At 31.5% G+C, this 14,533-nt stretch overlaps 1 protein-coding gene and 1 non-coding gene across 2 annotated transcripts; one reads left to right on the top strand and one right to left on the bottom strand.

Moving 5' to 3' along the window:
• Positions 1–194: 194 nt before the first annotated feature.
• On the bottom strand, positions 195–13,415 carry LOC114940122 (uncharacterized). The gene is made up of 9 exons (XM_029314645.2): positions 12,819–13,415; positions 7,782–7,830; positions 7,630–7,705; positions 6,783–6,885; positions 5,711–5,842; positions 3,368–3,801; positions 2,894–3,116; positions 2,504–2,765; positions 195–2,091 (listed from the first exon to the last, which is right to left on the bottom strand). The coding sequence occupies exons 3-9, from the start codon at positions 7,702–7,704 to the stop codon at positions 1,488–1,490; spliced, it is 1,833 nt and encodes a 610-aa protein (XP_029170478.1). The 5' UTR covers position 7,705; positions 7,782–7,830; positions 12,819–13,415; the 3' UTR covers positions 195–1,487.
• On the top strand, positions 4,867–4,939 carry TRNAT-UGU (transfer RNA threonine (anticodon UGU)). The gene has a single exon. It is a non-coding gene; the product is annotated as a tRNA-Thr (tRNA).
• Positions 13,416–14,533: the final 1,118 nt, after the last annotated feature.

The following is a 14,533-nucleotide window of genomic DNA, read 5'->3' as shown; positions in this document are numbered from 1 at the left end:
AAACTTTCAGCTCTCAAATATATATTTATGTAGAAAAAAATCAGTACTTTTTTGTAAAAAAGTTATGCTTTATATTGCATGTAAGTAAATGTATAATCTTCTTACGTAAAGTAATGCACGTATAAATACAACAAATTGATACATTTTTCGCAAGACTTTTTTAAAACTAATTTTTGCAATTTTTATTTATTATGTATATTATGCATATATAGGGTTTTTAATATACTTTATTACTAGCATACATAAATGCCTTGGTAGATGTGTAATAAATTAAAATTTGATTAAAGTAAAGTATATTTAAAATTCTACAACAAATAATACATTTTCTTATTTACTTGTATTTTTTTTATAAAATTAAATTATTATTTAAACATTGTTTTTGTCACATTAAAACAAGGCATTTTTTTCTTTATTGCAATATTTAGAGTATTTATGAAGTTGGCACAATGTTATACAAATTAAAATAATATTAAAAGCTTTAAAAATACTTTTCTATAGTTCTTGATAAAAATTGAAAAGAGTTCCATATTTCTTATATTAAAAATCGAAATTGAAATAATATCGCGTTAACTTCGCGAATCGAGGAGGACACTTTCCCTTTACGTAATTCTAATAATAGTTTTCAAAAGTTCTATAAGTTCTATAAGAGATTTGCGTAGTACATCTTTTCAATTTTTTAATATAAGGAATGCGGAATTGTTTTAAATTTTTATCGGGAACTGTAGAATTATGAAAAGTGTTATTAGAACTCTTAGTATTTTTTTGAAATTCGTAAAATGTCATGTAAACTTCACAAACTCGTATTTAGAGCTGAGAATAAGTATCTGGGATTTTCTGCATTTTAAGAACACTATTTCCCATTGTTTAAGATTCATTTTGAATCATGCTTCCTGTCATCTATGTTTTTCTGATTATACATTATCAGATTTGACACATCAATTCGCTCGAACAAGTTAGTTTGAAATATTTACAAGTACAAGTTGTATTTTTTCTCGTTACAAGTACAAAAATCTCTCCGGTATGATTAATCACGTTTATACTTCAACAAATCTTACTTTTTATATATATATATATATATGTTAGGTCTATTATACCATCTACATGCTACGCGTTAAAATTTGTTGGTAACAATTATTTGTCATCAATATTACACGCTTGTTACCTTTATGCGAAAGGTAATGCGAGATGCCGATAAAAAAATGATTGTCTCGTTACAAAACGCAATTCGTACGTGATGTTAGTATTTATGCCGTGTTAAAATTTTTAAGTGTTTAAATCTTAAGTTGTTGAGCATAGTCGCATTCAAAGATAATCGCGATCGATCAACGATTTATCGCTAAATCTTTATAATAATCTTCTCAATTTTGCGAACAAACATTGTCTGCAAATGTTGCACGCAACATCAATATTTTTGCTTTGCAAATGTTATCATTATTTTCCACAATTTAAATCCGCTATTATCCTCAAGAGGATTTTTTGTTTATTCTTCACACTTCATCGTCTTCTATATATAAAGTTGTCTCACATTTCTCATTATCGATCTGCGTCGTTTCCTCGTCAATTATTATTTGCGAGTCTACGTCCTCGGCAATAATTATCGGATTTTGTAATATCGTATCGGTTCTCTCGCTTGTCGATTTGTGCGATCCGTGAGACTTTTCGTCATCATCTACCGAACTTTCCATATCGATCTCCGTGTCGTTTTCTAATTCCGGTTCTTCGAGCAACATGTCAGCTTCCGTAGGTCCATCGGGGGATAAATTAACTTCCTCGATGTCTACTACGTGACTCTCCTCAGAATTGTCGGCACGGCTTTCTTCAGTATCGAGGGACACTGTCGTAAAATACTTGGGTTCGCAGTCGGAACCTTCCACAACGGCTTGAGTGTTTAATGAGTGTCGACTTGACTGAGAATCCTTCGAATGCTTATCGAAGGATTGCCTTCTATTGTCATCCGATCTAGAATGATGCAGTTTAGGATGACGCGATTGTCTTCGCAATATCTCTCCGCTGCTCGTTCGTGACTTCATTTCCGTCTCGTCGGGTACATAGCGGGTACAATCGATACTGAATCTTTCTGCTGAGAGTTTCCTATAAATTTAGTTAGAAAAATAATTTCGTTGCTTGCCTTGAGAAACATTAGGATGATTAAACATTTTAATATAGATATTATGTTTTATTATACAATATAATATAATGTTTATAGAAGAGATCGGATGTATATATAACTAAGCTGCGATTTAAAGCTTTACATTGAATTGAAATGTGTGCGGTTTTTTAAAAAGTATGTACAAATAATTTATTTTTTATTTAAATATATTTTGAGATCATTTTATTATTATAATTATAGGATATAATTTATAGGATTGCAACAAATTTAAACCTGCTAATAATTGCAATCGTAACTGTAAGCATTGTAATTGCAAATGATATATGCAAATTATTAAAATACAAATAAGGAGATAAATATTAGTGTAAAAGTTAATACAAAATACTCTATTACCTGTAATCTCCTCTGCGAAAATCAGGACTTTTTCTAAACTCGAGACTAGCCTTACGATGTCCTAGCGAAGTTCGATCGAAACGACGGTCACCACCGATTCTATCGAAAGACATTTTACGGAAATTTGGTGACGAGACTTTTCGAAAGTCTCGGGGTGAGGCCTTACTAAGTTCTCTTGATACTGCCGTTAATTCTTCCAATAATCTCAAGTCTATCGAATTTCTTTTTCTTGGCACAAAGTCATCTGGATATCTGTAGGCACCTGAGCGAAAATCTATGATTATTGATCTTTATCTTAGACTTTTTTAATGCTTATTCCCGCAACTTTCTTTTCCAATCTAAACGGAAAATAATTTTTTTGATTCATAAATAAAATTTATTTATAATCACCTGGCAATTTAGGCGAATGCACGAGGGTCGATGGTGGTCGCGTAGCTTCATCAACTTCTTCGACATCTTCCACTTTTGTTTGACGAAGTAGTTGATGTCGTCTTGCTGTATCGGATCGATCCTTCACTTTGAGCGTAACAGGACCTTTGTTCGGAATATGCAAATCCATTGCCATTGAGACTTGACTTCCACTCTTTTGATGTTCCAGACTTTCTCTGCTAATCTGTTAATTATCGAAAAATAAATTTATCGGCATGTGTAGTTGAAATCATTGGCGACAAAAAAAATTATTAAAATTTATCGTATTTAAAAATCTTTTTCCTTTGAGTTTTATGATTTAAAATGATATAATTAATATAGTTAATAGTCTCTACGATATAGCAAATTTGACAAGATAAAAATCATAAATTTGTTTTTAAAAGTGCAATTTTATTTTTGTTTTGTAAGATGTAGATTTTAAAAGATACTAAATACCTGATGCGGACTGTAGCTCGGATTGTCGACCGAAAGAGCGTGTCTTTGCAGCAATTCTGGATTCAATAGCGAGCAACCCGCGTATTTAGGCGATCTTCGACGTGGTGACTTTTTGTCGACTAATGTTGGCGCACTCGGGCTTTTCTTTATGGAATGCGCTACACCTTTCTCTCGTAAATCTTTCGAAAATTGCATAAATTCTGCTGTTAGTTGTTTCCTGGAGACTTCATGCGTGCTGGGACTCGGGCTGCGATTTACTCTAAAGAGGCCCAATTGATGGTCCCATTTTGTTGTCTGACTCGATGTCGATCTTCTATTACGTTGGCTTTTTTTTAGCGTTGATGTTTGGTTAAAGCGATAGCGAGCTGGTACCACCTTAGCTGCACTGTCACGTGCTTCAAAGGTCATCACACAAGCAGCTACTACGATGAAGCCTGCAAACATTCGTTCTTTATGTGCGATATATGTGTATGACAGAATTTTATTTACATATATATCTATACTTATATATCTATACTATATATTAATTAATTTAAACGCTGCTATAATTTAGATTTTATATTTGTATGTTACAGATAACACGTAAAATTCGGGAGTGCTGTTAAAAATCGCGCGTACAAGTGCGGGAGTGCCGTTATATAATAAAATATCGCGCGTGTTAATCAACGGATTTTGACAACCTGAGAGGAGGAGGAGGCCTGGAAGAGGCATCGGGCACCAGCAGAACAACCCTAAGGTGAACATATCGTTATTTATATATTAATCATTATAAATCATATTTAATTGAGTTCATTTATTTGAATAATTAAATTTGAATGATTAAAGAAGAGAAACTTAAAGATATATAAATTTTTAAGAGATTTTATAAATATTTATATGCATCCTATATAAAAGGTTGCTACATAAAAAATTATTTCTTCTTTTTATAAAATTATTTCATATTTATATATAGTTTATTATTATTAATGCACCAAATATAAATCTAATAATAACTTGTACATATCTAATAATAACTTTTTGAAAGAGTAATTAATTTGAATGCTGTTATAATTAAAATTTTATATTTGTATGTTACAGGCAACGTAGCTCCAACATCAATTACTTTGCTGTTGTGCATCAGTGTCGGTGAGTGAGATAAATTTTTATTTAATTTTAAGGCAACGGATTTATAGATCGTAGTTGTAGATTGTAGTTTGTAGATTGTATAGACAGATCCGTTGTCTTAAAGTGGATAAACTAGATTAAACTTGTAAGATCGAATTGCATATAAGTTTAATCTAGTATATGTATGTATATATATATAATATATAATTACTTTATCGTTTATTATTTAAAATAATCAAAAGTTGACTTTTTTGTGAACGTGCAAATTAGAAAAATCATAAAATAATCTAAAAAAATATATTTTTAAATTAATAACAATATTTATGCATATATATATAAAGAACTATGTGCCACTGGTTTATCTAAGGTTTGAGGCATCTAACTCTGGAACACGAGCCTCCATAGCTCAGGGGTTAGAGCACTGGTCTTGTAAACCAGGGGTCGAGAGTTCAAATCTCTCTGGGGGCAACCTTTTTTTTCTCGTTTCTATCTGTTTTTATTGACCGTTATGTCGCAATATATTGTACATTTTCCCATTTCACTTACAATTTTCCGCTCTATATCCGCTTTACACATATTATTTGATGTTCATAGTTGTTTTCGATCTTGCTATTTTTTCGTGCAAAATTAACACATGTGTAGAATTTTATAATTTTATTATTTAGAATTATAGCAAATCATTAATGTATAATAAAAATGTAATTTATAAAAAATTATTACAAAAATATATTTACATATAAAATTAAATAATATATTTGAGATATATAAAATAAAAAATTATAGAATATTATATATATATGTATATATATATACATACATCAATTTTACACTAATTAAATAGTGAAAAATTATAATGCAAAAATGTCTTAATTTTTATTAAAAATTAATTTTATTTAAAAAAATGTGTGACATGAAAAATTAAGATTTCAATTTTAATATAATTTTTCTTCTAAAACAACGTTGCTTTATCATCATATTGTGATAACAATTATAATACATATAATATTACGTAATATTACATGTAATTATATGTATACATCATGTCTATGTCGCAGAGAATGTTTATTCTGCGATAATATATCTATCTATTATTATGCAGTTGCATTAATTCAAAGAGATTAATGTCACACAATTAGTTGCTATCCATTATTGTGCAGTACTATTTCAAAGAGATTACTGTCATATAATTGATCAATCGGATGAGTATCACGTTCGTAAATTATATGTAATGTATATTACCTCCCAGACCCATTACGACAGGGCCAGCGTAGCTCAGATTATTCAGATGAAATCCGCGTGATTCATTCTTCACTTTTACCGTGATGTTACCTCTGATCTCCTGTGCCACCGACAGCTGATCTGCATAATATCCTATTTAATGAAACGAGAGAAACGCCCTTATTTCATGTGTATGTGCACTTATTGAATAAAACGGAACGTATCATATCAGATAGAATAGAATTGAAATATACATATAGAAAGATCTTATAATGAATCGATTTAAATATTGTTGTGATTTTTTTTTATTTAAAGAACATTATACAATACAATATTTATATAAAACGTTACGTGAATTGAAGAATTATTTTCTCTCGTTATATCAAGAAGTACTATATATTAAGACAAATAATATTTTTCAATTAACTTTGTTCCTGTTCTGTTATGTGATATTTTTTTCCTGTTTGCAGTACAAAAAAAATGGGTGGTTTTAAAAAACATTTTTTATATATAATATATATCCGATAGATATTTTGATATTTAATTAAAGTTAAAAAATCTGAACCTGGCAACCATTCAATATTTGGATAGCTAAAAATATTGGCTATATAGCTGTGTTATATGAAGTGTAAAGATTGTTTTTAAAAAATATTAAATCTAATTTAAAATTCTCTCGATTCATGCACGTAGACATACGTAAGCAATTGCAAGCTTGCGCATAATAAAGAAAAAGATTAGCTTTTTGTGGTCTATGTATATATATATATTACAACATGTGTAAATATTACATTTAATTAAAAATGTATTATATGTTAAAAGAATATATGTATATTAGAACATATATTAAAAAATATTTTTTATTTATATTTCTATCTTTTATAAAAAATACTTTACTAACGATAAATGAAAAATAGCTTTGCGAAATTTCAAATCTGCTTCATTAAAAGTGACAGAAAATAGACCACAAAGGGTTAACCTTATGTTAGTAAAACGCTCTTTGCCTCGAAGCAGATAGTAGCTTTGGGATTAAGATAAAATAGCATTCGATCGAATCGTATATGAACCGATATTTAATTTATATAACTCTACTCACCTATAGTCGCCATGCAAGCTCCTAAAAGCATTAGCAGTAGCCCAATTCCGAGAGCTTTGCAGGCGTGCCACAAGCACCGCGTTGTCACCTTGCCTCTCACCACCTGTTTGATTTAATTGCCGCCATTAACAGTTAATAACCTGGACAATAGTCCAGTTGTTTATCAGCCGTAACGGCACAAACACACGTACAAACGCGTTTACAAGGTAAGTCGATAAATCGTCAATTATTACGATTTTGGATATAACATTACGGTATAACGGCATAGTAACGCTTTTTGGTGCTGATAACTATGAGCAATATATATAGTCTTATGCAGCCATTTATGTAAATATAAATTACTACATAGTGAAAGATAGGATTGTGCTAAGATGATTAATTTTTAATCATAGATTGAATAAAGAAAAACTATATAAATTATATAAAAACTTTCTCTACGAGCTTTATATTGAAAATAGTTTTGTATTTATACAAGAGAATTGTTGTGTACGCAAATATTATTAGCAGAGAGCGATACTAATTCTTGCTAGCAATAATGAAATAATTGTAATTTGTGCGTTTGTGTCTGTATATTTGCGTATATTTTTCTCGAGGCAATTTCTCTATCGGAAGTAATTTCTGCAAGCAAAATTCGTGCTAGAAATGATTAGAGTAGGCATATGTTCCTACGATAATATGTACATGCTCTCTACATATATGTATACTATTTGGTTTTCTCTCTCTCATTTTTATCTGCTTCTTAATAATTAAACTAACGAAGCCGATATAAAGAATCTTATCTTTCCGATATGATATGTACACTGTACTTATTATCGACCTTGAATTTTGAAGTGATGAGAGAGTGTACCTGTACGTTCCAATTAGCCCCAGGCCCGCAGGCTCTTCTCTGCGTCCCCTGCCATTGAATGCTTCCTTGTGGCATCCTGTACCCATAAAAGCGGATATTTTCTTTATACAGTCGCGTTAAAAAATTATATATATGTATATTAAATTGCTCACCCTCACGTTTTCCAGATTCTTGTGCCTCAGAAACATACGACCCCAAATTCTATAAAAAAATTTTTCATTAAATATTAAAAAAGGAAAAAAGTTGATTGTTGAAGATAAAACAAGATTAAAAAAAAAAGAACGCTATTTGTATGCACGCAGTAGATAGAAGAGTCGAAAATTGATATTTTTATTTCTATTTTACAATCTGCTTTTTATCCATAGTTTTATTTGAAACAAAGTTTTCATTTCGCAACAGTGGAAACGTGATGCTGCCGCGCAAGTTAATTAGCAATCCCGAATTCATCTCGCGGTATTATGTGCGCGATCTTTTATCTGCTCGTCGTATAGCGCCGCGTCGTTCCGCGTTTTAATTTGACGTGTACGCATAACGAGCACCGAGTGTACTTTCCAACACATCGACACTCATTTGTATATATTGTCTCGTCACCTAGCCACGCATACGTTACTCGAACGTTCCGCACAATGTATACGTGAGAGTTATTATCTGAGTATGTCGTCGGTGTGCATCGCTCTTCGTGTATGCACGGCGGATGCGTCAGAAGTGCATTGTTCGTATGCCTGTGCCTCTCGCATTTCGTCTTTCAGCGTCGAAACTTCGCGCGTTTCCTATCGATTCAAATCCCTCTTCACAGTTGCGGTCGCAATCCTTCTTTATGTCTCAAAAAGTTGGCCATTTTCGCTTACCACAGATTTTCAACGGCAATAAGTTCCTCTTTTGACTATGCAAATCTCGCTGTGCCAAACTAGTTTTTTTGCCTGTGTTTAAACTTGTCTCTTTCCTTGGCAAATATATAAATGTATTTGTATTTAAAAAATCGCGCGTTTTAGAATTTTATTTTGAAATAATTTTTATATTTTATCTCTTGCATAAGAGAACGCACGCAGAAATTTATATATATCTGCGAGTTAAAATAATCTGTTTTTTTTTTAAATATACAAATATTTAAATACTTTTGTGAATTGCGAAACTTATGCAACATTTAGGAAAATGCAGCTTGCATTACACATACAAAAAAAAAAGATTTTTGTCATTATTTAATTAATTAATTGACTGAAAAAATTAAGACGATTGTGCACTCGTGTGCATCAACATAATGCATTTTGATGACAGAAATTTGCGTATATTGTTCACGATAGATATAACACGAAATTTCGTGAATAATAAATACACGCGATTTAACAATGTAGTTTGTAATCGCTCTTGTTCTTGCCTGTTTACAACAGTACGTGTACAAATCTACTTAAATTGCACGAATTCCGCTTGGCTATTTTAGAATGATTCGATCCGACAGGCTTCCAAGAAACTGCTTTCCGTTGGATTGCTTTTCACAGTTCATTCCACACAAGGTAGTACTCAATTTAGGAAAATGTACCGTGCTATGTTATTTCAAAATTTTTAATTGAATTGGTTTAATGCGATGAATTAGTTTAATGCGAAATATGACCATATCGCTCGCTATCGACAATGTAGACTTAGTATTGAAAATCTATTTATTCAAAAATATCATTTTTTAGAATATAATAAATTTGTCAACAAGTTTATACTGATATATTCTAAACTAAATTTTTTAAATGAGACATATTGCATTATACATATATTGATTCAATTGAAGTCTTTTTTTTATGAAAATAAAATTATAAATACTATTTTGGATGTTCTCTTTATATACGATCTTTCAGATAGACGTAATTAAATTTAAACTTGAAAGAATGTTTCAAACTTAATTTTGAAATAGTAATTTTTCTTATTCTTACACATCTAACATACGTAACACATATAACGCATATTAATTATTTGGATGTAGTTAAAATAAAAAGATATGAATTTTATAGCTGACGTTTTCACGAAAGCGTGATTTTTGTCTTTGATTGAATTATCCGCGATTTCAGCAATGCTATGTATTTTCGAAGCGGTCTCGCGTAGTTTGCCTATATCTAACTGGATTATTAACATCTGACACCTGTGCTCTTGCGTTCGTCATGAGTCCGAGTGCTACGTTACCGAGATAAATAATGGATTTCGATCCTTGTGCAGAGGGTCGGTTACCATAACGACCGACTCGGCCAGTTCCATTTGCATAACCACGACCTTTCGTTCTACACCATATGTTTTTCCTTGTTCAATTAAAGGTTTTTGATCTATCGCATACGACTTGTTTAAATAATGTATCGCGAAAAATATCGGTTTCCGCGAGTTTTCCAATCATTTTCCAGACCGTTGCCACGCGAGATTCTTGTTGAACTCATCATAATTTTATAACTGTTTTGATGTTACTCTCTCTGATTTCTGAAATTACCTGAGACGCGCACGTAAAACGTTTTCCTCTACGTCCAGCCAATATTCTAGAATATTTTTATCTTGAACAATATTTTTCCGACGTTTCCTTTTAGTATATTATGGCATATCAATTATGCTTTTAATATATTATACGAAACTATTGAGAATGAATATTGATTGCGTACAGATGGCCGTATAACAAATGATTATATTACATTTTTATGCATTTAATAAACGAATCCGATATATATCGGATTCGTTTATATGATATTTACACGCTATTAAGAAAGAACGATATAAGACTATATGTATATATATATATATATATATATATATATATTGAGTTATATATCGTTCTTTCTTAATATTGTGCAAATATATATGGAGAGGTCGCGGTCTATATTTAATCCTTTGAGATGTTATGTTGAAGCAAACAAGGTAAACGCTGAGTGTTCACGAAAAGAACGGGATAAAAAACTTCTATTCTTTCGATATACGACCTACGTCGTTACGGATATCGATGTAATCAACGTCGGATATTTCTTTGCCATAAATGATAAAGTAAATTCAGATGAAATTAACACGAAAATATTTATATACATAAAACTTATTTTTAAAATTAATTGAAAAACTAAATGCTTTTGTAAATAACAATAATAAATTATCTGCTACGATTAACATTATTATCATATTCGTAAAAGAAATTAGTTTTTAGCAAAAAAGAGTGCATTAACTTATGTGATATATTCTACAAAATTATTGTTATCTCTATGTTTTGTTTATCTAGTTATTATCAAAGCATATATAAATTTTCCAAGTATTGCCTTAAAGAATATAAAGGTATATACGCGTATAAATGAGAGATTTAACGAGTTGCTATTACTCTGCCATTTAAATTTGCATTTTTAATTACTCTTCATAACGCAATCTTCTTGATGCTGAGTCCTCGCGCATAGTTGCTCATGAGTATTTAATCATTCACCTTGCCATTTTCATACATATATTCTATACATATACATGTTGCCTTTTCATATACATATGTACCTTTATATATTATGCTTTGGAATAGTACATAAAGGTATATTTCTACTACTTATGTGCATCGCATTTTGCTTTCGTAGACGAATGCACGCGTTCCAAATACATATTTGTAGAGATGCTATATATTTAAAATATTATTTAAATTATGACCTATATATACAGTTTTCTCTATTCTTTTGCTTTTTTCATCGTTACAAAATTTCGTCGGTATCCCGTGTTTCACATCCGAAGAACCAAATTCGATTAATTACGCTCGTGTACGTCTGGCTTTCTTCTTCACCGATGAAACAGATAATCGCGAATCAATGCTCCATTGAAATTGACAAGCCGACTGTTTCACTCTAACGTTTTGTTACTAATATTTTGTATGCTATGCCATCTTATGCGGCACAGACTGTAATGTGCACAATTCAAAGTGCTAATCAATAACATGGCTTGATAAACTTGAAAATTTTCGACACCGCATCGAGAGCATCGACGATAGTTTTATTTTTGTTCCGACACGTGTTACGAACAGCGGGAAGGGCAAACTAAGAAAACATGATGATATTCATGGCGATTCGTATTTGTGTCATGTCTCTCGTCTCGTCATTTTACTTTCATTATTTTCCGCGAAATAATTAAACTTCTAAAGACAATGCTTTTCAGATGACATAAATTGTTTAATGTGACATCATGACTGACTATGTTAATGCAATCTTCACAAATCGTTTTCTACAATGCTTTCTTGGATGTGAAATGAGAATTTGCAATACGTATAGCGAGTTATTGATATATTTAATCTATTGTATTTTATAACGCTTTGTTATATTCATTTAAAGTCAGTAGAGATATTCTTGTGCATCTGTACTTGATAGAAATGAAACTACATTGAGAAGAGAAGCTGCGCTGATCGATTAATCTTCAGAATATCTCAGATTATAATTTGATAGCTTTATTGAGGCCAGCGAACTGAAGAGAAAAATTGTACTAAAATCGGGACTCGGTTATTAATAAATCAGAGTATATAAATCAGGTGCAATCAGATTCTGAGTGTAGAGCGACAAGAGGAAATCAATGATTGTATATATAGAGTAAAGATGTTCGTTATAAGATTTCTGCATAAAGTGAAGTCCAGTCCGTTGAACAATGAAATATTCTATCTGACTGCAATGTGGATTCTTTTTCTCGTTTCTTTTAAATATTTTTCCATAAAACATTTTAATATATTTTTATCACTGAAATATCTCCATTTCTCAGTAAGATTCTTAAATATCTTTGTTATTGCGCCGATATTTTATACCTTCGTCGTTCGTCTTAATTCCCTCTTCGTAATCCTCTCATTATATTCGTATGTTTTGTATCTCCACACTGAGAGGATATTTTTTCGAAAAGATCTTTTTATAAATATTTTTTCAACATTTATTCTTTATTTATATAATTGAGAGTCTATCTCATAAATGTCTATCGTACGCATAAATCGAATCAGGACATCCCGATGAAGCAAATTAGATTTAAGAAACTGTTCAAATGTAAGCAACTTTTCTGCAGAACTTTCAGTAACGATATTTAATTAGAATTGCAAATAATAGGAATATTATAAACATTGCAATGATTTATCGATCCAGCTATTGTATATATATATATATATGTATATGTATTTCAAGCTCGCTTTTCGCCCGTTGCTAGTTAAAGAAAGATATATTAGAGATCTGAAAATCGCTCACCTTGTCAAAATCCAGCGCATTGAAGAGAACACTCGATCATCGTACGTCGCGAGTCGATTCCGCGCTCATGTCAACTGCCTAATTCTACATCCCGACTCGGATGCTCGCGCGAGTAGAACGTACGCGCGGGAAGAATCACGGGGAACACTATTAAGCGGTCTATCCACTAAATCATCGACCGATCGAAACTTTTCCCGTCGTTTATCTCACCGAGACACCGGGGTTTTCGCTCGATTCTCCTCCCTTATTCCACTGGCGCGCGCCAAAGAGGACTAGGCTGATCCTTGCGCGTTTATCCTTCGCAGCCCTTGTAAACGGATCCTGGCGGTAGTCAGCAAAATCCGTAGGGTGTAGGATAAATGATAGGCTCGAGAGAACGATACTAAATCACCATCGTCGCGATCGGCGGTACCCGGGGGAGAGACGCTCGACGAGATACTGCTCGAGGGAGTGTCCTCCTCCTTTCTCAGCATCACCTGTTGGTATCGCGCCGTGACCCCGGTCACGGTTTTATACGGGGTGACACGCTGAAAATCTCCGCGGCCGGAGCGGCGCGGTTCCTCGCAGTGCGCATTCGCCAACACGGCAGATCAATGCGTGTTAAATCGCCAATTTCTCTCTGCTCTCTGAGAGGATAAGGATCCACACAGTCTCCTTCCTCTTCTCTCTCGACGGTCGGTTATACGACTATTATGTATTTACCCGTCGATTTTACGACGGTATCAAATGAGTCACTTACGGCTAGATAGCGTGCAAATGGTGACTTCTGTGGTAGATGGATATATATCTAGAGATACATGTAGATAGATAGATAGATAGATATAAATAAAAAGGAGAACAAATATTTTTAAAAATGTTATAATACAATATTTGATGACTATAATATATATATATACATATATAAAATTTTGTTGTTACATATAATGCAAAATGTATAGATATTTCTTATAAAACTTTTTTATTTTAACATTTATTAATTTTATCTTCTAAGTTTATATAATCTTATTTTAATTTTCTTATATCTGGGATTTTTCTTATATTTCTGGCAATATAATTCTATTTTTATTTACATACGTAGTAAGAAAATATAATATTGGATATCGCAATTAATCCGGTATGTTATTTTTTCCGATATTGGTTATTTTTATTACTAAACAAATGTGTCAAGTTTAAATATTTATAGATTAAGAAGGTCAAGTCTCTCTGTTGAAAGATATTCTCGCGATATTTTATACTATTTTATAGTTATTCTAGCAGACATTAATATCTTTAATATTTCTTTGATGAGAGAAGTCAACCATAAATATAAATTAGATTTATTGATCATTAGCATATCGATATATTGTACAGTTTATAGATTGTTAAGCTTTTACTAAATTTTACTGATGAGTTTTATCGTCAGCATATACAATACGTTTAGTTACGTACTTTTCACATAACTTTTCATATTTGCCAAGCTTTCGGTTCATTACTGTCAATCAAAATAAAATTGAAAGGTAACTTATAATTAATATCTATCAGGCAAAGATATAATAAATATCAATATTGACGCGGGCAATACAAATATCAATTTGTTAAATGTTAATGTGTTTTATTTTTTTAGTTTGACATTAGAATGTACTTTGTAATAATTATGTACTTCTATTACTTTTTCATTATTACTTAAAACGTAAAATTTGATATATATATAACGGCTAATTTTAATTTTACATTTT

The sequence above is a fragment of the Nylanderia fulva genome, unplaced genomic scaffold (assembly GCF_048542155.1).
Source record: "Nylanderia fulva isolate GAGA-0341 unplaced genomic scaffold, ASM4854215v1 Scaffold49, whole genome shotgun sequence".
Taxonomy (NCBI): Eukaryota; Metazoa; Arthropoda; class Insecta; order Hymenoptera; family Formicidae; genus Nylanderia; species Nylanderia fulva.
Note: the sequence above shows the minus strand (reverse complement) of the source record. Positions and strands in the feature narration are given on the sequence as shown.

Coding starts and splice junctions, on each gene's coding strand:
- LOC114940122 (XM_029314645.2), bottom strand. CDS start 7,704: ATGCCACAAGGAAGCATTCAATGGCAGGGGACGCAGAGAAGAGCCTGC. Junction 3,802..5,710: donor TGTCGTAATGGGTCTGGGAG/GTAATATACATT, acceptor GAATGTTTGCAG/GCTTCATCGTAGTAGCTGCT. Junction 2,766..2,893: donor GCATTCGCCTAAATTGCCAG/GTGATTATAAAT, acceptor ATTTTCGCTCAG/GTGCCTACAGATATCCAGAT.